This window comes from Nomascus leucogenys, chromosome 19 (assembly GCF_006542625.1).
Source record: "Nomascus leucogenys isolate Asia chromosome 19, Asia_NLE_v1, whole genome shotgun sequence".
Lineage (NCBI taxonomy): Eukaryota > Metazoa > Chordata > Mammalia > Primates > Hylobatidae > Nomascus > Nomascus leucogenys.
Window position 1 is genome coordinate 26,614,793 of NC_044399.1, and position 26,298 is coordinate 26,641,090.

General features: G+C 51.0%; 2 protein-coding genes across 7 annotated transcripts in view; one reads left to right on the top strand and one right to left on the bottom strand.

Moving 5' to 3' along the window:
- KHK (ketohexokinase) lies at positions 1–13,958 on the top strand. 5 transcript variants are annotated; one of them, XM_003270629.4, is made up of 8 exons: positions 1–619; positions 5,575–5,691; positions 7,719–7,853; positions 9,976–10,048; positions 10,746–10,892; positions 12,413–12,501; positions 12,637–12,794; positions 12,884–13,958. In XM_003270629.4, the coding sequence occupies exons 1-8, from the start codon at positions 528–530 to the stop codon at positions 12,967–12,969; spliced, it is 897 nt and encodes a 298-aa protein (XP_003270677.1). In that variant the 5' UTR covers positions 1–527; the 3' UTR covers positions 12,970–13,958. The 5 variants fall into 5 exon arrangements, with proteins under 5 accessions (XP_003270677.1, XP_003270678.1, XP_030655887.1 ...); XM_003270630.4 differs by lacking the exon at positions 7,719–7,853 and adding an exon at positions 8,043–8,177 and having other exon boundaries at positions 12,884–13,180; XM_030800027.1 differs by lacking the exons at positions 12,413–12,501; positions 12,637–12,794; positions 12,884–13,958 and having other exon boundaries at positions 10,746–11,422.
- The window catches only part of CGREF1 (cell growth regulator with EF-hand domain 1), a 20,815-nt gene continuing 6,590 nt past the window's right edge, over positions 12,074–26,298 (bottom strand). Inside the window, exons 2-6 of one of the 2 annotated variants that reach the window (XM_003270628.4) lie at positions 17,399–17,489; positions 15,646–15,711; positions 15,480–15,550; positions 15,219–15,343; positions 12,074–13,071 (exon numbers count right to left, since the gene is read on the bottom strand). In XM_003270628.4, the coding sequence (XP_003270676.1) occupies positions 13,015–13,071; positions 15,219–15,343; positions 15,480–15,550; positions 15,646–15,711; positions 17,399–17,478 (399 nt within the window). In that variant the 5' untranslated portion in view covers positions 17,479–17,489 and the 3' untranslated portion in view covers positions 12,074–13,014. Of the gene's footprint in view, positions 13,072–14,307; positions 15,011–15,218; positions 15,344–15,479; positions 15,551–15,645; positions 15,712–17,398; positions 17,490–26,298 lie in introns of those variants that run through there. The other variant, XM_012497632.2, reaches the window with a different exon arrangement.

Here is a 26,298-nt window from a genome sequence, read left to right on the forward strand (position 1 = left end):
GGGCGGGGCAGCCGCGACCGCGGGCTTCAGGCAGGGCTGCAGATGCGAGGCCCAGCTCTACCTCACGGATCCACGGTCGGGAGTCGGAGACGCAGGTGCAGCAGAGGGCGGGGCAAGTAGCGTATTTCCAGCGCATTTTCTCTTTGCATTCTCGAGATCGCTTAGCCGCGCTTTAAAAAGGTTTGCATCAGCTCCGAGTCCATCTGACAAGCGAGGAAACTGAGGCTGAGAAGTGGGAGGCGTTGCCATCTGCAGGCCCAGGCCACCTGCTACCGGAAGACCGGGGACCAAGACCTCTGGGTTGGCTTTCCCAGACCAGCTCGGGTCTTCGGGTGTCGGGAGCAAGGGCCCTGCTCCTTTCGTTCCCTGCACCCCTGGCCGCTGCAGGTGGCTCCCTGGAGGAGGAGCTCCCACGCGGAGGAGGAGCCAGGGCAGCTGGGAGCGGGGACGCCATCCTCCTGGATAAGAGGCAGAGGCCGGGAGGAACCCCGTCAGCCAGGCGGGCAGGAAACTCTGGGAGCAGCCTCATGGAAGAGAAGCAGATCCTGTGCGTGGGGCTAGTGGTGCTGGACGTCATCAGCCTGGTGGACAAGTACCCTAAGGAGGACTCGGAGATAAGGTAGGTGCGCCCAGGTCCCCCTAGGGGACCCCAGGGGCTGCTGCAGTCCAGCATTTGTGCCAGCGACCGAAGCTGCAGAGACCCCGCAGTGAGACCCTGAGAGCCCAGCTTCAAGGCTGGACCCACGCCCTCTACCCGGGAATCCTGGGGGCTCCCAGCATGAGAGAAGAGAGGAAGGAATTGAGGCCTTTAATAAGAAGACCCAGGATTTAATAGCATCGTGTTAGCCAATTTCCATTTCAACTCAGGCATCAGGTGTCAGGTGTCAGGCATCAGGATCCCCATTTTACTGATAAGCAAGTATAGATTCAAAGACGAAGAGGCTTATCCAGGGGCACACAGCTACCAAGGTGCAGGACCCGTTTCCAGCTTCTGCTGCTGCTTTTTAAATCCCAAGCCTATGCACTTGCCTCTCATCAACATTTACTTCTAACTTATTTATCACACATATCTCGCACCTATTTCTGAGAAAGATTTGAGGTAGCTTACAGTAAAAAGTATGTACAGTTAAACTGTTGGAGAACATTTAAGACCATGGTATTTGAGCTTTGACTATAGCTCAGGGCTTGCTGGCACTGGAGGCAAACATGAGATGCCATGGGTTATGTATGGATAGAGCTGGTTCATGAGCCCCAGCAAGCTTTTTCCTGGTGCTAAATTCCAAGAGGGGTTTACCAGAAGTCCTTTTCACAAAGGTCAATGAACACTGTTTAGTAGTGGAAAACATCTTTCTCAGTTGTCTGCTAGAAACTGAAGAGTCACTTGTTTTTTTGTGTGTGTGTGACAGGGTCTCATTCTGTCGTCCAGGCTGGAGTGCAGTGGTGCAACCATGCTCACTGCAGCCTTGACCTCCAGAATCAAGTGATCCTCCCACCTCAGCCTCCTGAGTAGCTGGGACCATACATGCACATCACCATCCCAGCTGTATTTTAAGTTTTGTATAGGGATGGGTTCTCACTATATTGATCAGGGTGGTCTTGAGCTCCTGGGCTCAAGAAGTCCTCCTGCTTTGGCCTCTCAAAGTGCTGGGATTACAGGCGTGAGCCACTGCACCCAGCCGATTTGTTGGTTATTTTTCTTTTTGAGACAGAGTCTCGCTCTGTTGCCCAGGCTGGAATGCATGATCTTGGCTCACTGCAACCTCCGCCTCCTGGATTCAAGCGATTCTCCTGCCTCAACCTCCTGGGTAGCTGGGATTACAGGTGTACGCCACCATGCCCCACTAATTTTTTTTTTTCTTTTGTAGAGACAGGGCTTTTCTTTGTAGAGACATGTTGGCCATGCTGGTCTCAAACTTCTGATCTCAAGTGATCTGCCCGTCTCAGTCCCCCAAAGTACTGGGATTAAGGCATGAGCCACCACACCTGGCTTATTGGTTCTTGTATTTCCTCTTGATAAGGGCCCCACCGTTACACTGTAATGCTGTGAAGGCATTTCTGTGGCGCAGGACACTAGCTTTCTCTTGGTGCAGTGAGTGCTTAGAACACTGAGAATTGCTCCTGGGCTATATCAGTTGTCCTAGCTAAGAACTGGATAAGAGGCAGTTCAAGACTGAACTCCACAAAGACACGACAGCGCTGATGGCTGTGAGGCTAACTGAGGTGACAGACCCCCGCACTCCTCAGGCCTTAGGGTCACAAAGCACCATCACATATATTATTTTATACTCTCCTCCCAGCAGCCCATGGGAACTGTGTAGAGATCAGTGAAATCCTTTATATAGATAAGGAAGCTGAAGATTTGGAGATGTTTTCTCAGGCCATGGAGTTAAATGGTGGCACAGCGGCAGCTGCAGCTCGAGTCTCCTAGTGTGGAGTCCAGGGCCCCTGCCCTCTGTCATCTCCTGTATACCCTGTCCCTTTGCCGCTGACTGTCTCTTGGAGTTGACCCTTTGCTTTGGTTTGCCAGAGGTTAGGGCCCCTTGCCAGGGGTGCGGGGACAGAGGGGAAGGGGCACGGGCATGCCACCGTGTAGACCTAACCCACTGTGCAAGGTCGAGGCAGCCGCAGAACATGGCACTCAGTGAGGAGTTGGGTTCATCTCAGGGGAACAGTGCAAATTCCAGGGCCACGGGTTCTCCAAGTACCGTGGAGAGCCTGGTGAAAGACTCAGCGCCTCTTTCTGTCAGAGCTGAAGTCCCATTTCCTCTCAGCTTAATTCTGTCGGGAAGGTAGGAGAAGGAGGTCCTGCTAGCGCCCACACTGATGGGGCAGGTTCTGAAGGTGGGCACTGAGCGAGGCACTTCTCTAAAGGGCCCCTTCCCATGTCCATCATGCTCCCTGCACTCCAGGCCATGCCTCCCCCACAGCCCCATGGCCCTCGTTCCCTGCAGCCTGGCTCCTGGTCTGTTGTGCCTCCCAGAGGAGCACATCCTAGTGGTGACCCTGTCCTTCCTGGGTGTCTCAGCCCCACCTGTCCCAGGGTCTCTGTGCTTGACAGGCAGTTGGGGACTCTCGGGAGCCGCCACCTGGAGCTCAGCCAGACCCCTGGGACATGTCCTTTTTTTTATTTTTTGAGATGGAGTTTTGCTCTTGTTGCCCAGGCTGGAGTGCAATGGTGCGATCTTGGCTCACTGCAACCTCCGCCTCCTGGGTTCAAGCGATTCTCCTGCCTCAGCGTCCCGAGTAGCTGGGATTACAGGCATGTGCCACCACACCCGACTAATTTTGTACTTTCAGTAGAGATGGGGTTTATCCATGTTGGTCAGGCTGGTCTGAAACTCCTGATGTCAGGCAATCCGCCTGCCTCAGCCTCCCAAAGTGCTGGGATTACAGGCGTGAGCCACCGCGCCCGGCCTTTAGCTGAGCATTTCTGCACAGGAAATATCAGTGTGACTTTGAAGGGTTTCCCCAGAGTAAAATTCTATACCCTTTCTTAGAAACCTCATCAATGCTTGGGCCTCACTACTTTTAGTTTTAAAATACGGAGTAAATAGCAATGGCTTTGGGGTCAGGAAACTTGGGTTCCCACATCAGCTTTGTCCTTAACTATTGATCAAGTCAGATCCCTCAAGATTCCTCCTTTCTTTTCATAAAAATTTCTGTAAAGCTCAGCTTGAAAATCTTCTTTTTCTTTTTTCTTTTTTTTTTTTTTTTTGGGAGACAGAGTCTTACTCTGTCACCCAGGCTGGAGTGCAGTGTCATGATCTCAGCTCACTGCAACCTCCACCCTCTGGGTTCAAACAATTCTCCTGCCTCAGCCTCCCGAGTAGCAGGGATTACAGGCACCTGCCGCCACACCCGGCTCATTTTTGTATTTTTAGTAGAGACAGGGTTTCACCATCTTGGCCAGGCTGGTCTTGAACTCCTGACCTCGTGATCCACCCACTTCAGCCTCCCAAAGTGCTGGGATTATGGGCGTGAGCCACCACGCCCGGCCAGCTTGAAAATCTTTGACCAGCTGGGTGCAGTGGCTCATACCTATAATCCCAGCACTTTGGGAGGCCAAGGCAGGACGACCGCTTGAGCCGAGGAGTTCGGGACCAGCTTGGGCAACATAAGGAGATGCCATCTCTACAAAAAATTTTTTTAAATTAGCAGGGCATGGTGATGCACACCTATAATCCCAGCTACTTGGGAGACTGAGGTGGGGGGATCAGTTGAGCTGGGGAGGTTGAGGCTGCAGTGAACCATGATCATGCCATTGTACTCCAGCCTGGGTGACAAAGTGACTCTGTCTCAAAAACACAAAAATATTACTATCCTTTGTCATTGTTGTTATTGTTGTTTTTGAGACAGGATCTCACTTTGCCACCCAGGCTGGAGGGCAGTATCATGGCTCACCACAGCCTAAACCTCCTGGGCTCATACGTTCCCCCAACTTCAGCCTCCTGAGTAGCTGGGACCACGGGTATGCACCACCACACCCAGCTAATTTTTAATTTTTTTTTTTTTTTAGAGACAAGAGCTCCTTTTGGTTGCCCAGGCTGGTCTCAAACTTCTGGGCTCAAGTGATCCTCCTGCTTTGGCCTCCCAAAGTGCTGGGATTATAGGCATGAGCCACTGTGCCTGGCCTACTATCATTTTTTTCTAATGACATCATGCTCCCCTTTTCCCAAAACTGAAGTTTTGTGTACAAATATGCTTTGGCCTAAAAATTCTGGTTCAGTTTTTTCTCTTAATTAGTGGTTCTTTGGTACTGTTCCTTTTATTGTAAACTGCCACAATTGTTATTATTATTGGAACTGGCACAGTAGAAATAACAACACCATTCTTACCTCAAAGGTAATAACATTCATTAACGATTTCTCATTTGGGCTCCAGTAACACTGTGAGGTCATCAGTGCGTTGACCCTCTATGTGAAAGTTATCATTTTTGCTGCTGATGACAATGAAGCCCTTCAGGTATGTCTTGTTAGTTTCCTTTTGATTGGTTTTTAGTAAAGATGGAGAGGTGCTCCCTGCTGCCACTTCTTAAACAACCAATGTCCAGGTTTGCTGTCCTGTCTTACTCGTTTGATTTTATAGCTCTGCAGTTTCTATTGAAGTAGACACTCCTAACACAGGGGTAGGTGTAAATGTGATACCTTTGGGAAGAGGCACTTAGTCCCCGAGGTCCTTGGAGTTGCTCCAGCTCTCAAAGAGGAGGCCAAAGGTGCAGCCTCTGGAGCCGCTTTGACTGGGGTGGAAGGTGAGGAGGAGATGACCTGGAGTTAGTGGGTCTCTCGAACAGTGATGGACCCAAGTGAGTGGTTTCCTGGTGCCCTAGGAACAGATGGATATATTGAAAGGAACTGCTGTCAGCTTGAATTTAGCCTGGGCTGGGGAGGTAGACACTGCTCTCAGCCAAGCTCCTTCCCTTGGCCGGCCTCGGCTGCCCCGGGTACAAAGTGAGACAGCGGCCTAGATGCTTTCTGAGAGGAGTCCCCAGCTGTCACATTCTGTAGGCCCCTATACAGGAGACTGTGCTTGGGACCAGCCTGCTGGGGCTGCAGGGACCCTCCCTGTGCTTTGCAGGTGTTTGTCCCAGAGATGGCAGCGTGGAGGCAACGCGTCCAACTCCTGCACCGTTCTCTCCCTGCTCGGAGCCCCCTGTGCCTTCATGGGCTCGATGGCTCCTGGCCATGTTGCTGAGTAAGTCCAGGAGGGAGAGCCCACTGGGGAAGGCCTGCCTGCATCATTGGGGGAGAAGAAGGATGTATCCACCCTGGGCGGATGGGAGATTACAAATGGGTTGTGTCCAGCAGAAACGCGGGGAGGGGGCATGGCGGAGCACCAGACTCCCAGCCCTGCCTTGGTGTGGCCTCTCTGCGGTTCGGGGGCTGATGCTGCCCCGTGAAGCTTTCCTTGCCACAGCTTGTTTCCCGGACACTCCTGGAGCCTGCTTCAGCCTCTTCCCTTCTCCTTCCTTGCTTCCTGCAGACTCTGCGGTGAATTTGCCTTTGCCTTATCTTAAGTCCCTTATCCTGGCCATGCTTGAGGCAGAAGGCAGTTAGAGACACGTGGTACCCATCCTCCCCTGGGTCCAGGCCCACAGTTTCTGTCTCAGTTGAGAGGCAGGGATGGTGCTCATGTCCCTGTTATTCACTGAAGCAGTGAGAGTACCCTGTTCAAGGACACCCTGAAGCCACATGCTAAAGCTGGGCTCAGAACCCACACCTCCCAGTTCCCCCGCTGTCAGGGCTATAGCCCTAAATGGCTCATGCACGCCCTCCATGTTGGCTGCTACAGGGACCTCAGAGCCCTTTGACCCCTGGTGCTGCCGACTCAGCAAGCACTTATCGGGAGGTGAGGCCCACACTTTGCACACTGTGGGCACCGGGGCAGGCTGCCAGGTTGCTGGCCTGTGAAGGGCAGCCCTTTGAACCCTGGTTTGAAGGGGGCTGCTGGCAGAGTCCAACCACCTGAGCTACAGCCAAACTCCCTGCCTTGATGAACTGGCAGGAAGAGAATAGAGCGAGAGAATCTGCCCTGTGAGATGGGACAGGATGGCTCAGAGCCAAGGGCTGGTGACTCATTAAACCTCTTTAATAGCTCCTTTCCTCTGAGCTGGAGGCAGGACTGTGGCTCTGGCTTAGGGTGGTCGACTCTCCTTTACATAGCAATCATGCCGATGGGTGGTTTATTCAGAATTCTCCCCATGTGCTCAACAAACATTTAGAGAGCACCTACCATGTCCCAGGCACTGGGGTGCAAAAGTTATTTGGCAAACAAAACGATATTTCCAATGCTTTTGGAAAGCTACTATTTAAAGGAGTTGTAAGTCAAGGGATGATGCCCTGACTTGGTATCTTTATGCAAATCTGTATTATCCAGCTTTGGTGTTGCTGAAAGCGGGCTCTGGCCAGGTGAGAAAAGCCAGGATGGTGGCTGGACTGCTGGGCATAATTGCCAGTTCTTGAGCACAGAACAATGCATGTCCAGGGAGGGCTGGAAGGGCTGGGGCTGACCTCCTTGTCCTTGCCCCTGGGCTCACTCTGCATGGAGGGCATTCCAGGAGAGAGTTCTGGCCCAGGCCCATACTGAGTGGCATCAGGCACGGGGAGCCAGCTGATTGCCCAGGAGGGTTCACCTGGCTGCAGGAGGACAAAGCAGTGAGCTGGCTCACCAAGGCAGCACCACTTCCAGGCTGGGCCTCCTGGAGGCAGGCAGAGAGTGAGAGGAATCACAGCATTAGGACTGGGAGGGACTCAGAGAGGACAGCACCATGGATGAGCTTGTGGAGGACAGCCGGGGGCAAAGTATTGCCTTGGAGATTAATTATTAATCCTGCTTGGGCATTGCAGGAAACAAGCCACGGTGCCCCCACCTGCTTGGTTCAAACAGGGTACAGGTTCTAGGGTCCTGTCTAGCTTTATGAACAGGAGTAAATCCTTTCCAGCTTGAGTTGGACTGAAAAACAGAGTCAGGATCGGAGCATGCTTCAGCCAAGACCTAAAAGGATGGCCCTTAGCGTTCCTCTCTCTGAGCTCCAGGCTCTGCACTCCTGCATCTCCTGCCCTGTTGCACTGCCTGTCGCAAGACTGTGATTCCCAGTTCTTTCCCAGCCCCCTTTGCTTGCACCCCTGCCTTTCAGCGTCTCTAGTGGCCCTGCCAGCTACCCTCCAGTCCCCAAAACCCTTGTCGAACTGCACCCGCTTCGGGTTACTCCGCCCTGGCAGTTTTGTCCTGGATGACCTCCGCCGCTATTCTGTGGACCTACGCTACACGGTCTTTCAGACCACAGGCTCCGTCCCCATCGCCACGGTCATCATCAACGAGGCCAGTGGTAGCCGCACCATCCTATACTATGACAGGTTTGTACAACTGTCTGTGCCTTGCCAGCTGCTGCCGCCGCCACCAAAAACTCCCAGAACAGGACTCTTCTTCTCTTAGAGGCTCATGTGCTCCAGCACCCTCTCCCCACTCCTGTTGGAGGTCCAGGCCACTTGCAGGCTCTAATCTGTGTCTCCTTGCCCTTTTCCTGGCCCGGCCTCCACCCTAAGCTTCCTGGTGGCCGACTTCAGGCGGCGGGGCGTGGACGTGTCTCAGGTGGCCTGGCAGAGCAAGGGGGACACCCCCAGCTCCTGCTGCATCATCAACAACTCCAATGGCAACCGTACCATTGTGCTCCATGACACGTAAGGCCCCCGGGCCTCGCCCTGCTACAACCACCAATCAGTTGGCTCAATCAATTCCCTCACTCGCCACCATGGGCATCCCAACTGCTCCCCTCTGTGGCTTCTGTGTACCAGAAATTGCTCCTCTGCCAAAATGTCCAGTGATTTCCTAATTGCTTTCAATTAGGGGAAAAGTGAGGTGGGAAGGGGTGGGCTTTGCTGTGCTTGGTGACTTGGCCTTGGTCAACACCAAAGAAGGGCAGGCAGGCCTATATAAAATGTAATTTATGAAGTGATTCCTCCATAATTATTAAAGCGTTAATCAGCAGCTTGGGTGTGGGTGCGGGGAAACTGTTCTCAGGACAGAAGGGTAGGAGATGGGATTCAACCCTTCTTAAGAAGGGCTGGGGGTGGTCCCCACTGGGATTTCCAGGGTCAGCCCCAGAGTTGCCAGCCTGCAGCATGGCACCAAGGAGCTGGGGTTTGGGTGTGTAAAAGAGATCAGCCCCCCAAAGTTTCCAGCATGATGAAGCCAGACCACACACGCCACACACCATTCACAGCCATTGCTGAAGGAGGGGAAAGGGAACACTGGGTCAGCAGATCGGGGTCATCTAACATGGTGCTGACCTGGGGAAGGGGCTATCCCTCCCTTCAGGGTCCCAGGCCACTCAAGAGAGGCCTCATGGACATAGACACTTCTCATCCCTCGAAGACTCTCTCCTGCAGGATTTTAGAGGTTTAGTGTACTAAGAACCTAGTACGTGCCAGGTACTGTTATGGCTGAGAGGACCCAAGCCCAGCAGCCCTGAGGTTCAGGCTGTCCCTACTGCCCAGCCTGACTGCTGGGCCTGGAGGAGGGGGCAGCCATCCCTGGGCTCCATATGTGCAGTGAGTGAGTAGGCAGGCATATGTGCTACAGGTGACCTTCACATTGGGCAATCCTAGTCAAATGCTTGTTAAGCAACAATCCGTGGTAACCCTGATCAAGGACACAACATAGCTATTTACAGGAGAGGAGCTCTGCGGAGAAATGTTTATTGCCCACTGGCCACAGTCCAGGCACATTCACACACATTACACTGCAGCAGCCTGCAAGGAGGCTGAGGGTTTCGGCCCCATTTATCAATGTGGAAGTTGCGTCCGAAAGGCCCGGGCAGGTCACACAACTATAGTTAAGTGCAAGGACTCGGCTACAGAATGTGGAGCAGGGACGTTGGCTGAGTTGAGGTCCGGCCCAAGAGGGTCAAGGCAGATCCCTATCGGGAGTTTCCTGTCCTGAGCCAGCCAAACACAAACTCTTCCTCAAGTGCTAACTACTTTGACCTCAGGGTTGCAACGGGGAGCTACTAAACACAAGACAGGGGTGCCATAGGTAAACCCCAACGCTGGGGCGCCAGAAGTGAGGGGGACCAGACAGCGCAGGCTGGGGGTCGCGGGCTTTATACTTTCCCAGGGCTCTGCCTGTGGGAGCCGCGAGCTGCTGCAAGGGATTCTGGGAAATGTAGGCTTGGCGCTCTCAGCGCATTCTGGGAGATGCAATCTCCAAGGCACACAGACCTGGCCCGTTGACATGTGTTGCTGTTCAGTTTACCCTGAGATAATTTAATCACAACCTCAAACTCAGGAAGGGGCACCCCAGCAGACTGTAACAGGGACCACCCTGGAGCTGAGCCTGAGAATCCTATGCTGTGGATCCAGCTTCCTGCCATGCTGCCAGCAGTGCAGGCACAGGGTCCACAGCTGCTAGTTAGAGATCCTGGCTCTGGCTGACCCCATCATGCTCCTTCTTCTCTGTCTTCTCCATCCTGTGACCTAGGAGCCTGCCAGATGTGTCTGCTACAGACTTTGAGAAGGTTGATCTGACCCAGTTCAAATGGATCCACATTGAGGCAAGCAAGCCCTGCCTTACCTGTGTTTCGAGGGGCTCAACCTGCCAGCCTCCTCCACATGTTCTGCATCCTTGGTTTATTTGAATCATGAAGTACCTCAGAGATAAATGAATCCAATCCCCTCATTCCCTCTCCATCCTTCCTTATGTCTGCAGGTGAGGAAACTAAGGCCCAGAAAGATTAGGTGACTTACTCAAGGTCACACAGCAGAACGTAGGCACAGCTGCCTCCAGGCAAAGTCCTGTGCTTTCTGTGCTACAGGCTGCCCCACTGCCTCCAACTCTGCCTCTGGTGGACGTCTGACTGCTTAGGGCCTGACCTCTGGGGAAGCAGGAAGGACAGGGCCTGACTCAGCTCCCAAATAAAGGGAACTAGAGCCTTTACCCCAAGAGAGGTTTTGGAGTCTGGGTGGGAGGAAATCCTGAGAAGTCCGGGTTCTAGCTCCGTCATTTAACCTATGGTAGGTCTTTGACAGTCTCTTTTATTCTTTAGTCTTCTCATCTGTGGAATGGAGTAGCTGGTTGATAAGGTCTTCAAAGTCCACGACAGCGCTGAATTTTGTAATTTAGGATGGGGTTCTAGCCTAGCCTCCCCGAGGCCCTCTCCCTCCTCACCCAGAGTTTCAGCAGGGCAGGAAGAATGAGGCAGATTGGCCAGGCAGTGCCCAGCGGTCCTGAGCTTCCCTGTCCTGTCCCAGGGCCGGAACGCGTCGGAGCAGGTGAAGATGCTGCAGCGGATAGACGCACACAACACCAGGCAGCCTCCAGAGCAGAAGATCCGGGTGTCCGTGGAGGTGGAGAAGCCACGAGAGGAGCTCTTCCAGCTGTTTGGCTATGGAGACGTGGTGGGTACCCCATTCAGCCTCTCTTTGCCCTTTCCGGCTAATTTGGTTCTTAAAGGGAGCCAGAGTCCTTTTATCCTGCCTACCACAATTGGAATAGTGGTTCCTGGTTTGGTGGTGTTTGAAGGTGGGGGATGGGGATTAAAGCAAAGAGGTAGACCCCTAGGCTTGGGCTCCAGTGCAGGCCTCAGCAGTGAGCAAGGAGTAGAATGTCTCTACCCCAGGTGGGTGCATAGGTCTAAGAATGCCCAGAGGGCTTGGGTAGGGGTTAAACAGCCACAGGGCAAGCCTGTGTGGAATCATCTCCTCTCTGGGGCTCCCCAGTCTTTTCCTCTGCAGAATGAGGGCATACAACTGTTCTCTGAGGTTTCTTCCAACTTGGGTGTCTGGCAGGTTGTGGGGGCTGCTAGGGGTGAGGGGAGGGTGGGAAGGAGACTTGCATGAGTCTCTTTTTGAAAAGGCTGGATGTAAATGGAATTTGGGAAGTAATCCCAGCATCATAGCAGAAGTTGGTTGGAGACCATCCAGCCAAGGTCCTCAACCTTGGCTGCATATTAAAAAAGATGAATGCGGGCCAAGTGCAGTGGCTCACACTTGTAATCCCAGCGCTTTGGGAAGCTGAGGTAGGAGGATTGCTTGATGCCAGGAGTCCAAGACCAGCCTGGACAACATAGCAAGACCCCTGTCTCTATGAAAATAAAGAAATTAGGCCAAGAGCAGTGACTCATACCTGTAATCCCAGCACCTTGGGAGGCCAATGCAGGAGGATCACTTCAGCCAGGCATTCAAGATTGCAAGACTCTGTCTCTATACAAAAAAAAAAAAAAAAAAAAAAATCCTGGCATGGTGGTGTGCACCCATAGTCCCAGCTACTCAGGAGGCTGAGGCAGGAGGATTGCAGTGCCTGAGCCCCACCATCTTGTTTTTGATTGGCAGGGTTAGAGCCAAGGCTGTGTTTTGTTTTTACCAAAACTTTCTCTGGAGATTCTAAAGTGTAGGTAGTGTTGAGGGAACCCCTTTGTTTTCCAGATGAAGAAACCATACCTAGAGGACATAGCTGTGGGAAAAACCAGCAAAACTGCTCCGGGGAGCCAGCATGGCGGTGGTAGATTCCACCCCAAGGTGGCGCTCATGGCTTTCTGTGGGTTTTCAATCCATTGATCCGAGAACAAATGGACCAGGGCTTTTGTTTCACAATTTACAAGGCTGTAGTCTATCATATATAAGCATCAATAAAAATGTGCTTCTGGCCAGGTGCAGTGACTCACACCTGTAATCCCAGAAATTTGGGAGGCTGAGGCAGGAAGATCATATGGGGCCAGGAGTTCGAGACCAGCCTCAGGGAGACCCTGTCTTTACAAAAAATAAAAAAGAAAACCACGTTCCCGTGGGACAGTGAGATGCTATGTTGGGGATCTATGTGGACATGTTGGGGGAGTCGTGTTGTAATGGAGGCAACACCAGCTGCTGTTGGTGAGTGACGAGTTAGAAGTGACCACCAGCTTCTCTTCCACTGCCCACAGGTGTTTGTCAGCAAAGATGTGGCCAAGCACTTGGGGTTCCAGTCAGCAGAGGAAGCCCTGAAGGGCTTGTATGGTCGTGTGAGGAAAGGGTGAGCCGGGGAAGCCAGGAAGGGGCTCTAGAAGGTACGGGATGAGCCTGGACTCCAGGGGTCTGCCCTGGGGTTGGGGGGATGGCTGGGGGGACGGGGTGGGCTAACACCCAGCTGAGTGGAGCCGTCTTGCAGGGCTGTGCTTATCTGTGCCTGGGCTGAGGAGGGCGCCGACGCCCTGGGCCCCGATGGCAAATTGCTCCACTCGGATGCTTTCCCGCCACCCCGTGTGGTGGATACCCTGGGAGCTGGAGACACCTTCAATGCCTCCGTCATCTTCAGCCTCTCCCAGGGTGAGTATGGCAGCAGGAGGGGAAAAAGGACTGGGACCTGTCCCTGCCCCCAAACACCTGGCTGACCTAGCTACTTGTCCCTCCTCCAGGGAGCAGCATGCAGGAAGCACTGAGATTCGGGTGCCAGGTGGCCGGCAAAAAGTGTGGCCTGCAGGGCTTTGATGGCATCGTGTGAGAGCAAGTGCGGCAGGAGGTGCCGGCTCCCCGCACGCCATGGAGGTTACCATTGCGGCTGCATCGCCTTCTCCCCTCCATCCAGCCCGGCGTCCAGGTTGCCCTGCTCAGGGGACAGATGCAGGCTGTGGGGAAGACTCTGCCTGTGTCCTGTGTTCCCCACACACCTCTCCCTGCAGAGCCTCAGAGCAAATAAATCTTCCTCAGAGCCAGCTTCCCCTGGCAGTTTGTCCTCAATGTCTGAACTGCTCTGGCTGGGCATTCCTGAGGCTCTGACTCTTCGGTCCTCCCTCTTTGTGTCCATTCCCCAAATTAACCTCTCCGCCCAGGCCCAGAGGAGGGGCTGCCTGGGCTAGAGCAGCGAGAAGTACCCTGGGCTTGCCACCAGCTCTGCCCTGGCTGGGGAGCACACTCAGTGCCCCACACCCAGTGAACCTGCCAAAGAAGCCGTGAGAGCTCTTCAGGGCCCTGCGTTGTGCAGACTCTATTCCCATAGCTGAGAAGCTGGGAGTCCACACCGCTGAGCTAAACTGACAGGCCAGTGGGCGTGGTGGGGGGGCGCCTCCTCTGCCCTGCCCACCAGCCTGTGATTTGATGGGGTCTTTGTTGTCCAAAAATATCTCCTCCCGCTGACTGCCCCAGAACCTGAAAGTCTCACCCTTGGAATTAAGGGGATGCCTCAGCCACAAATGTGACCCAGGATACAGAGAGTTGCTGTCCTCAGGGAGGTTGGATCTGGAACACACTGGAATTGGGGCCAACTCCAATATAGGGTGGGTAAGGCCTTACAATGTAAAGAGCATATAATGTAAAGGGCTTTAGAGTCAGACAGACCTGGATTCAAATCTGTCATTTAATTAACTGCATGTCACCTTAGGGTACAGCACTTAACGCAGTCTGCCTCAATTTCTTTATCTGTCAAATGGAGCCAATTCTGCTTGGCTACAGAATTGTGAGGATAAAATCATATATAAAATGCCCAGCATGATGCCTGATGTGTACGAGGCTCTCAAAAAGTTCGTGACGATTAATATTACTGGGGGTGGGGGGCAGATACAGGGTGATGGGGGTCACCTGCCCTGAGCTGCAGGAGAGCATGGGGTGTCTGAACACCAGGTGAGGGGGAACCGGTGAGGGTTTGGGGCCCAGGGATAGACTGAGCTTTCCTCACTGGGTCCTCTGCAGCTGGCCATGGCTAGCACCATGCACTCTGCTGCCAGAGCACCATGAGGCCCAGAAACACTGGGAAGACAGCATCCCTGTCCTTTCGGTCCCCAACCCCCTGTTCCTCTGAGAGGGTCTGGGCAGGCTGGACAGGTAGAGAGGTGGCCCGGGGGGATGAATTCATTCAGTTCTTTATTGGTAATCTGCCCCTTAACTTAGGGTCTCCCTGAGCTGCACAGAAAGACTTGATACCTACTGGGACCAGACAGGGGGCACAGAGGTGGTCCTTGATCCCAGCGTACATTCCCCTGCCCACTTCAGGGCTTATGTTCTGGCACTCAGACTTCGTGGGGTACCTGTATCTTCAAGATCTAGATCTCATCATTCTCCAATTGAACAATGTATACCTCAAACTCATTTTGGGTGTTCTTAGACTCCAGTGTTTCCCCTGGAAGTTCCTTGGCCTCCTCTCCATTCTCCCTGGCCTCTGCCTGGCCCCCAGCTTCCCCTCTGGACCCATCTCCTTCAGCCTCTGACTGGCCCCCAACTTCCCCTCTGGGCCCTGGAACATCTCCATCAGCCTCTGCCTGGCCCCCAGGCTCCTGGACAGGATCCAAAGACTCCCTTATGGCCTCTACCTGGCCCTTTGCTTCTTCTCTGGGACCCGGGGCTTCCTGTGTTTCTTGTCTTAATGGGCTTTTAGCTAAAAGGGACTGCCTTCCAACAGCTTGCGGCTCCTGAGGAGATGGAGCAAGGGGCTCTCTGGGCTCCACGTGCCTGGGGGCTGCTCCCGGGAAGTTGATGAGCTCAGCAGGGGTCATGAGCCCATCCCCATTCAGGTCCTGGGTCTCGAGCACTTTGTCCACTATCAAGATCACCTGTGGAAGCAGAGTCACTGTGGGATCTCCAGTGACAGAGATGTTCCCAGGAGTTCTGACCCTCCCTAACACACCTTTGCATCCCTGCCATGCAAGCTCTGAGCCTTCCTTTTACAGAGGATTCACCAAAAGAGTTATGATGAGAAAGACCAAAGCCCCAAAGTGCTGGGTCTCCTTTATGCGGGGATCTCCATCCAGCAGAGCTTACCGGGTTGGTGGTAGGAGAGTTGGCAGCTCCAGGGGCCAGAGCAGCTGTCAGCATGGACAACAGCTCCAGGCCATCCAGCTGTCCACTCTGGTCATAGTCATGGAGAGCAAAGAGGTAGAGGAGAACTAGAGAAGAGAAGCTGGATTAGAAGAGGTGCCAGGGGAGGTGCAGAAGGCAGGAGTCAATGGGGCAGCCGAGGTCAGTCCCAGATCTGGCTGCCCAGAGCCTCCCATCCCTGGCCCCATCAACCCAGCCCCTCACCCTGCTCCCGGCTCAGATGCTCCGGCTGCACTTCTGTCCTTTCTAGTCCCTTTAGGTAGCTCTGCAGAAGTCTGTCAGAAAAGTGGAGAAACAGCCCAGGAGAGGTGAGTCTGCAGCCCCGGGCCTGGTCTTCTCCCTGAAAGCACCCCCAGCCCACCCTACTCACCCGAGCTGCTCCCTGCCTGGCTGGAAGGGGTTCGGCAGGAGCTGATGCTGCACTTCAGAGTCTGGCCTGGAGGAGGAAGGGGAGGATCAGCCTTGCAGAGAGCCTCCCGCAGGGCCCAGCCTGCCAACCTTCTGCCTCCAATCTCCTGGCAGAGTTCTCTCCCCAGACCCAAAGGGAGTTGCCCCCAAAATTCCAAAAACCTTGTAGGGAGGAGGCTCTTCTGGTCTCCTTGGAACCAAATCCTTAACTCCCTCAGACTCTGTTTTTGCAGCTGGCTACCTTAGACTTTAAATGAAAACCCAAATAAAACATCTGGTTAGGTAGAGGCCAGATGAGGCCACACCTAGTAGACACAAGTTAGAGATCCAAGAAAATAGCCCAGTGAGTGGCAGGACAACATGGGTCACGGACCCCTCTCCTTCAATGCTGGGAGCCAAGGGACAGGTCTCTGGCTGAGCCCGGTGGCACTGCCCAGTTTTATATAGACCCAGTTTGCTCCATGACATAAAACTGACCTATACTTTTTCAAGGACAGGGTATATCTGTTGGTTCTGGGGTTTCAAGCTGCTCAGGATCTCTTTGTCAGTCTTTCAAGCTCCAAATGTGCTCCCACTTCTAGACTGGGTTAACTGTTTGCCCAAGTCAATCCAGACCTGTGATGCCAGAGAGCTGGCAAGAGTTGCAGCGACTTTTGTCACAGCTACCAGCCCTTGTGGCTGTTCCTGTGGCTGTTTCCCCTTCTACCCAGCATACCCATTGCACAGTATTTATAAATAAAACCTTCAGAAAGGTATTCAGATAACATAGAAATGACATGCTAATGATCTCTACTTCTTTGGTGTTCCCACCATAAGGTCTTTTTTCTTTTTGAGATGGAGTCTCGCTCTGTCACCCAGGCTAAGTACAGTGGCTTGATCTCGGCTCACTGCAACCTCCACCTCCTGGGTTCAAGCGATTCTTTTGCCTCAGCCTCCTGAGTAGCTGGGATTACAGGCATGCACCACCATGCCCGGCTAATTGTTTTTTTATTTCTGTAGAGATGGGGTTTCACCATGTTGGCCAGGCTGGTCTCGAACTCCTGACCTCAGGTGATCTGTCCGCCTCGGCCTCCCAAAGTGCTGGGATTACAGGCGTGAGCCACCACACCCAGCCCATCTTAAGGTCTTGGTAACAAAACTGCAGGCCAGGCACGGTGGCTCGTGCCTGTAATCCCAGCATTTTGGGAGGCCAATGTGGGCGGATCACAAGGTCAGGAGTTCAAGACCAGCCTGGCCAACATGGTGAAACCCCATCTCTACTAAAAATACAAAAATTAGCCCAGCGTGGTGGCGGGCTCCTGTAGTCCCAGCTACTCGGGAGGCTGAGGCAGAAGAATTGCTTGAACCCGAGAGGCGGAGCTCGCAGTGAGCTGAGATCATGCCACTGCACTCCAGCCTGGGCAACAGAGTGAGACTCTGTCTCAAAAACAAACAATTGCAGCCCCCACTTCCCTGGCGCAATAGCTTCTTCCCTGTTCTTCATGACGCACTGGAGCTGAGTTCCCTGATTCCAAATGGGTCCAACAAGCATGTACTGAATGCCCACTTTGTGGCACTCTGACAGGCACAAGATGGGAGGCTGGTGGCAGGGAGATACAGAGATCGGGGAATCTACACCCCAGTCTCCTGCCTCCCAGAGGGCCCACTACACCCTTGGATTCTCTAGAGACTTTCCCTCCTCCCAGCCCTTGGCCCTGCCCTCATAACCCTGTTACCTTGTGACTCCATCCTTTGGGGCAGCCTGACCCTCGGGGAGCAGCAGCAGGATTAACACTCTCATCATCAAAGGTAACATCCTTCCTGGAACTGGAACAGGGAAGAGAATCAGGCGTTGGGGGAAAGGGGTGTCTGCCACCGTGTCACAGATGGGCTGGGTTAGACACAAGTGCCTTTTCTCCCTGCTTCTACCTGCAGCCCCAAACACAGGACCCCTCCTTAGGGAGAACTCACACACAGACAGCAGGGATCCCCCCATGGAACTATGCTCAAAATAAATGTCACTCCAACTCTCGTACATAAAGCACATAAAGGCAGGCCTGCTGTGGCTGAAGCAGAGCTGGGGGCGCATCCCCACCCCACGCCCCATTCCCTTGCTCCCCACCGGGTGCCAAGGTGCCCAGAAAAGTACAGCGCAAGCATGTCTGACCTCCTTCAGCCCATTCATCTTACAGATGGAAAGGAGCGCAGAGTTTAAGAAAAAGGCCGGGTTAGAAATGCAGGAAGTCACAAAAAGACCAAGACTTAAACACAGGCAAAAAGAGAAATGGACTGTTTGTGTTTATTAAAAACCCACTGAAGAACAAATCGAAAGAGGCGCAGACTTCTTGAAATAGGTCTAAACTCAAGTACAAACTGAAAACACAATAAATCAGGGTCAGACCAACAGTGGCCCCAGGAATTGCTATTTGCTAAATGCAGTTAGGAAAATTAGACCCACTATAAAGGAAAAAACAAAAACTTCCCCTAAGACTGACATGGCTTAGGCCCATTGGCAAAATCAACCACTTGAGTATATGAAAACAGTCAAGGATAGAATGGACCAATCAAACAGAGCCTGAAGCTTTCTGATGAGTCCCAGGGTACGTACAGGTAATATGAGTTCCTGAGGAAGCAGAAGCCCACCAAAGCCAAGGCCTGAGACCCCAAGCCCATCTCTAGAAAGAAAAATCGTCAGATGCTTGATGATCTAGCAGAGGATCAGGAACACCCCCATCTGGCTGGCACTGGGTTTTCCTAGAGGAAGGTTCATAGCTTTCGGCAGATTCTCCAAGCATCCCATGACCCTAATAAGGTTCAGAACCACTGCCAGGGTGGACTTCCATTTCCTGAGAGATGAGGGGTAGAGCAGGTAAGCACCTGGCTAATGGGAAGATAAATAAAAATTCTGCCTTTTAAAGCTAACTTAAGGGAAAACCAGCTAAACATGGAAGTCCACAAGAAGATGAAGCTACCTAGAGTCACAGAACCTGTCTTCATTTTTTTTTTTTTTTTTTTTTTTTTGAGAAGGAGTCCTGCTCTGTCACCCAACCTGGAGTGCAGTGGTGTGATATCAGCTCACTGCAACCTCTGCCTCCCCGGTTCAAGCGATTCTCCTGCCTCAGCCTCCCAAGTAGCTGGGATTACAGGCAACTGCCATCACACCTGGCTAATTTTTGTATTTTTAGTAGAGATGGGGTTTTTGTATTTTTAGTAGAGATGGGGTTTCACCATGTTGGTCAGGCTGGTCTTGAACACCTGACCTCAGGTGATCTGCCCGCCTGGGCCTCCCAAAGTGCTGGGATTACAGGCGTGAGGCACCGCACTTGGCCTGTCTTCATTTTTCTATGCATACGACTGGCCCAACAGATAAAGTGAGTATACATAATTTGTTGGTATCTATAAGCCCCAGTGGCCAAAAAAAGATGCTGAAGCCACAGCTGCCCTAAAGGTATTCACCAACATCAGCTGGCAACATAAATCCTAGGGTTTTAGTCATTGCGCCTGGAAGAGAAAACAAGGTCCTGGGCCCGTTCAAGGTAGGCCATTGGAACTGAGATCTCTCTATCAACACGAAACCCTCAAAGGGACACAGCCCAGAAAAAGGATGGGCTAGAAACACATTCAGACTTCCACTTCTGGGAGTGTAATAGTAAATGTCCCAACGAAAGTAACCACAAAGCTGGATAAAAATAGAAAGTATCTTTTCAAAAGCACTGGGTTGGCAAGAAATCCTCAACAGTACAAATGTGCAGTGAAAACAGTAATCTGGGGGAAAGTGAGCTTGACATCAGCTTTTGCCTTAGGAGTATCTGCCAAACCAAACCCAGGTGAACTTGAGCTGCCTGTCAGAGTGCTTGTGCTGTAAAGGAGACCAGAGATGATACCTGGGCCCAGCTGATATGAAGAGACTAACAAGAGATTCCCTACGTAAAGCTGGGATTCCAAACAGCTACACTCTGAACATGAACAAAAAGTAAATTTGTCATGAAGAAGGGCAGCAAAGAATTTTGCCTTTCTTGATTTTGGTGCTGTGTAGAAGGGAGAAAAAAAAAAAACTCCCTGAGAATCTATAACAAGCCTGATCTAATGTGGGTTGTTTTTGTTTTTTTTTGAGATGGAGTCTCACTCACTCTGTCGCCCAGGCTGGAGTGCTATGGCATGATATCAGCTCACTGCAACCTCCACCTCCCAGGTTCAAGCGATTCTCCTGCCTCAGCCTCCTGAGTATCTGGGACTACAGGCATGTGCCACCATGCCCAGCTAATTTTTTGTATTTTTACTAGAGACAGGATTTCGCTGTGTTGGCCAAGCTGGTCTTGAACTCCTGATCTCAGGTGATCCACCTGCCTCAGCCTCCCAAACTGCTGGGATTACAGGCATGAACCACTGTGCCTGCCCTCTAATGTGGGTTTGAAGCTGGAATTATTAATGCTACCTGTATGGTTCAGAACATCTAAAGTAGGTAATGTATTTTGAAGTGCAACCTGGCTGATGGCACCCCCAGATGACTGGCAGAGGACAACATACATCTCTGGAGGAACTCAACTCTAATCCAGGCCTCAAAGAATTTCCATAGGTGAAGTTTCCAGGAATATGAACTCATAGCCAAAACATTATAAACATACAAGGAAATAAGACAGTGTGAGTAAGAGCCAGCAAAACAATTGCAGGGAAAAGTAGACTTGGAAAAGCTGCTGGAATTGTTACACACAGAATATACAGCAGATACAGTTCACATGTTTTTTTGTTTTGTTTTGTTTTGTTTTTGAGACAGAGTCTCGCTCTGTTGCCCAGGCTGGAGTGCCGTGGTGCAATCTCGGCTCACTGCAATCTCTGCCTCCCGAGTTCAAGCAATTCCCCTGCCTCAGCCTCCTAAGTAGCTGGGATTACAGGCGTGTGCCACCACGCCCAGCTAATTTTTGTATTTTTAGTAGAGATGGGGTTTCACCATGTTGATCAGGCTGGTCTCAAACTCCTGACCTCGTAATCTGCCCACCTTGGCCTCCCAAAGTGCTGGGATTACAGGCGTGAGCCACTGTGCCCGGCCAGTTCACATGTTTTAAGAAATTAAAGGGAAGCTTGAAACTATGAGGAAGAAATAAGAGAGTTTTCCGGCCAGCAACAGTGTGTTTTTTAAAAAAAAAAAAAGGCCAGGTGCGGTGGCTCATGCCTGCAGTCCCCGCACTTTAGGAAGCTGAGGCTGGTGGATCACGAGGTCAGGAGATTGAGACCATCCTGGCCAACATGGTGAAACCCCATCTCTACTAAAAATACAAAAAATTAGCCAGGCGTGGTGGTGGGCACCTGTAATCCCAGCTACTCGGGAGGCTGAGGCAGAAGAATCACTTGAACCTCGGAGGCAGAGGTTGCAGTGAGCTTAGATCACACCACTGCACTCCAGCCTGGGCCACAGAGCAAGACTCTGTCTCAAAAAAAAAAAGAAAGAAAGAAAAGAAAAGAAAAGAAAAGAAAAAAGAAAAGAAAAGAAAAGAAGGAAAGAAAGAAAGAAAGAAAGAAAGAAAGAAAGAAAGAAAGAAAGAAAGAAAGAAAGAAAGAAAGAAAGCGAGCATAAAAATAACCAAGTAGATTTGAAGAGGAAACAAACATAACTTTTAGAAATAAAAGATTGACTTTAAAAATGCAGTGGGTGACCAGCCTGGCCAACATGGTGAAACCCCGTCTCTACTAAAATATACAAGTTAGCTGGGCTTGGTGGCACACGCCTGTAATCCCAGCTACTTGGGAGGCTGAGGCAGGAGAATCGCTTGAACCCAGAGGCGGAGGTTGTAGTGAGCCAAGATCGCCCCACTGCACTCCAGCCTGAGCAACAGAGTGAGACTCTGTCTTAAAAAAAATAAATAAAATAAAAACTAAATAAAAATAAAAATGCAATGGGTGAGTTAAATTGATTAGACACAACTGATATGAGCGTTAATGAACTGGAAAATAGATCTGAATAAATTATCCGGAGTGCAGTTCATTGAGTCAAAGACATAGAAAATATAAAACAGAGGTTAAGTGGCAAGGTGGATGGAGAAGATAAAAGATACAACTGGAAAAAAGCAGTATTTGAAAAAATAATAGCTGACATTTTTCCAGTAGGTTGCAAAACACTGGAATATGCCAATCCAGGAAGCCCAACAATTCAATGCAGATTAAATAAACAGAAATTCTCACCTAGACCTATTTTTCTAAAATAGAACACTCAAGAAAAAAAAATTGTAAAAGCAGTCAGAAAGAAAAGACAAATCATCTCATAGGAAAAGTAATTAGACTGATAGCTGATTTCTTGACATCAACAATGATGCCCAAATATAGTATTTTAATGTGTTCAGAGAGGGGAGAAAACTGATATTCTAGAATTCTATTCTCAGCAAAATTATCTTGCAGAATGAGGTGAAGCAAAATTATTTATTTATTTATTTAGAGACAGGGTCTCACTCTGTTGCCCAGGCTGGAACTCCTGGCATGATCATAGCAATTCTTCCACTCCTGCCTCACAAGTAGCTGGGACGACATGAATGTGCCACCATGCCCAGCTTTTTTTTTTTTTTGTGGTAGAGACAGGGTCTCACTTTGTTGCCCAGGCTGGTCTTAGGTGCAAGCAATCCTCCTACCTTGTAAAAACAATTTTAGACAAATAACTTAGAGAATTTGCCACCAACATTCCTTCATTAAAGGAAATTCGGCTGGATATGGGTTCGTGCCTGTAATCCCAGCACTTTGGGAGGCTGAGGTGGGAGGATCTCCTGAGCCCAGGAGTTCAAGACCAGCCCGGGCAACATAGTGAGACTCCATTTCTACAAAAAATAGGAAAAAATCAGCCGGGCATGGTGGGGTGTGCCTGTAGTCCCAGCTACTCAGGAAGCTGAGGTGGGAGGATTGCTTGAGCCCAGGAGGTGAAGGCTGCAATGAGCTGTGATCACACCACTGTAATCTAGCCTGGGCAACAGAGCAAGATCCTGTCTTAAAAAAAAAAAAAAAGTTTGAAATGCAAGAAAACACGTGGAGAAAAGAAATCACAAAGTATGTGGCTAAATCTAAATAAACATAGACTGTTAAACAATGATAATTATGTTAATATATGAGGCAAAAAAGCTGGTCTGAACTACAATATTGGACAATGACATGTAAAGCAAAGATGGCCGTTTGGGAAGAGAGTAGACATATTGATGAACTTTGTTAAACATGCATGTTAAGGCTGGGCACGGTGGCTCACACCTGTAATCCCAGCACTCTGGGAGGCCGAGGTGGGCGGATCACCTGAGGTTGGGAGTTCAAGACCTGCCTGACCAACATGGAGAAACCCTGTCTCTACTAAAAATACAAAATTAGCCCGGCAAGGTGGTGCATGCCTGTAATCCCAGCTACTCAGGTGGCTGAGGCGGGATAATCGCTTGAACCCAGGAGGCAGAGGTTGTGGTGAGCCAAGGTCACACCATTGCACTCCAGCCTGGGCAACAAGAGGAAGACTCCGTCTCAAAAAAAAAAAAAAAGCATGTTAAAATTTTAAGGATAACCACTAAAAAATTAGAAATGGAATGTATAGCCTCAAACCAGTAGAAAAAAATGAATGGAATTTTTAAAAATGAACTGAAAGAAAGGCAGAAAAAGAGGAAAAAGAAGAAATAAAAGCAGGAAAAGAGGAAGAAGAGGAAATAAAAGGCCGGGCGCGGTGGCTCACGCTTGTAATCCCAGCACTTTGGGAGGCCGAGGTGGGCGGATCACGAGGTCAGGAGATCGAGACCACGGTGAAACCCCGTCTCTACTAAAAGTACAAAAAAATTAGCCGGGCGTGGTGGCGAGCGCCTGTAATCCCAGCTACTCGGAGAGGCTGAGGCAGGAGAATGGCGTGAACCCGAGAGGCGGAGCTTGCAGTGAGCCGAGATTGTGCCACTGCACTCCAGCCTGGGCGACAGAGCGAGACTCCGTCTCAAAAAAAAAAAAAAAAAAAAAGAAATAAAAGCAGGAAAAGAGGTAAAAGAAGAAATAAAAAGTAAAGGCTGGGTGTGTGGCTAATGCCTGTAATTCCAGCACTTTGCAAGGCCGAGGTGGGAAGATCACTTGAGCCCAGGAGTTTGAGACCAGCCTGGGCAACACAGCGACACCCTGTCTCTACAGAAAGTAATTAAAAAAAAAAATTAGCTGGGTGTGGTGGCATACATCTGTAGACCCAGCTACTGGGGAGGCTGAGGTAGGAAGAACATTTGAACCTGGGAGATTGAGGCAGTAGTAAGCTGCAATTATATCACTATACTCCAGCCTCGGTGACACCGTCAGACTATCTCTAACACACACACGCACACACACACACACACAGCCCCAAAATAACAAAAACAGCACTAGTAAAAGAGACTACACTTAAACAAATTAAAATAAATAATAGCAGAAATTAAAAACACAATAAAGAGGAGCAACAGAGCCAAACAAGGGTTGTTTCTTTAAAAAGACTAGTAAAATAAAAAATACATATATACAAAGAAATAAAAGCCTAGTAAAATAGACAAACCTTTGGCAATTTCAATTAGGAACAAAGAGAGCCAGGTGTTGTGGTTCACACCTGTAATCCCAGTGTGTCCCGAATTGGTGGGTTCTTGGTCTCACTGACTTCAAGAATGAAGCCGCGGACCCTCGCGGTGAGTGTTAAGAGTTTTTAAACGTGGCGTGTCTGGAGTTTGTTCCTTCTGATGTTCGGATGCGTTCGGAGTTTCTTCCTTCTGGTGGGTTCACGGTCTCGCTAGCTCAAGAGTGAAGCTGCGGACCTTCGCGGTGAGTGTTACAGCTCTTAAGGCGGCGCGTCTGGAGTATGTTCGTTTCTCCCAGGGGGTTCGTGGTCTCGCTGGCTTCAGGAGTGAAGCTGTAGACCTTTGAAGTGAGTGTTACAGCTCATAAAGGCAGTGTGAACCCAAAGAGTGAGCAGCAGCAAGATTTATTGCAAAGAGCAAAAGAACAAAGTTCCCACGGTGTAGAATGGGACCCAAGCGGGTTGCCACTGCTGGCTCTGCAGCCTGCTTTTACTCTCTTATCTGACCCCACCCACATCCTGCTGATTGGTCCATTTTACAGAGAGCCGAGTGGTCTGTTTTGACAGGGTGCTGATTGGTGTGTTTACAATCCCTGAGCTAGACACAAAGGTTCTCCATGTCCCCACTGGATTAGCTAGATACAGAGTGTAGATTGGTGCATTCCCAAACCCTGAGCTAGACACAGGGTGCTGATTGGTGTGTTTACAATCCCTTAGCTAGACATAAAGGTTCTCCAAGTCCCCACCAGACTCAGGAGCCCAGCTGGCTTCACCCAGTGGATCCTGCACCGGGACCACAGGTGGAGCTGCCTGCCAGTCCTGCACCATGCGCCCACACTCCTCAGCCCTTGGGTGGTCGATGGGACTGGGCGCCGTGGAGCAGGGGGCGGCGCTCGTCGGGGAGGCTCGGGCCGTGCAGGAGCCCACAGCGGTGGGGAGGCTCAGGCATGGCGGGCTGCAGGTCCCGAGCCCTGCCTCGCGGGGAGGCAGCTAAGGCCCGGCGAGAAGTCGAGCACAGCAGCTGCTCGCCTAGGTGCTAAGCCCCTCACTGCCCGGGGCTGGCGGGGCCGGCCGGCCGCTCCGAGTGCAGGGCCCGCTGAACCCACGGCCACCCGGAACTCGCGCTGGCCGGCAAGCGCCGCGCGCAGCCCGGGTTCCCGCTCGCGCCTCTCCCTCCACACCTCCCTGCAAGCTGAAGGAGCCGGCTACGGCCTTGGCCATCCCAGAAAGGGGCTCCCACAGTGCAGCAGTGGGCTGAAGGGCTCCTCAAGCGCGGCCAGAGTGGGCGCCAAGGCCGAGGAGGCGCCGAGAGCGAGCGAGGGCACACGCTGTCACCTCTCACCAGCACTTTGGGAGGCCGAGGCAGAAGGATTGCTTGAGCCCAGAAGTTGGAGACCAGCTTGGGAACATAGTGAGACCCCCATCTCTACAAAAAATTGATTTAAAAAAATTAGCTGGGCGTGGTGGTGCACGCCTGTAGTCCTAGCTACTTGGGAAGCTGAGGTGAAGGATGACTTGAGCCCAGGAGGTTGAGACTGCAGTGAGCTGTGATTGTGCTGCTGTACTCCAGCCTGGGTGACAGAGTGAGACCCCATTTCAGAAAAAAATAAAAACAAACCAAAGACTAAAAGAACAAATAGAAAAGGTACAAACAATATTAAGAAGGAAAATAGGGACATAACTAAAGAAACAGCAGAGATTTGAAAACTTAGAGGACATGGCCAATTTCCTAGAAAAACTTGATAGCAAAACTGATGCAAAAAGAAATAACAAGCTTTGATAGTCTTACAATCACTAAGGAAACTGAATCAGTGAGTATTAACCTTTACTGCTTCTGGAACTATAAACCTGAAATGTTTTTAGAGAGCAGTCTGGAAATGTGTATTAATTTCCTAAAACTCTGACCCAACAATATCGTCTTGGGGATTACATAAAAGACTATAAATGGAAAAGAAATTACAAAGATATGTATAGCTGTGCTATTAATATTAGTTAAACAAATGTAAGCAACCTGAATGTCCAACATTTAGGCAATGGCTAAACAAACCATATTATGCGATAGAACCATTAAATAAATCAACTCAGAAAGTTTAAAAGGAAAAAATGAGCAGA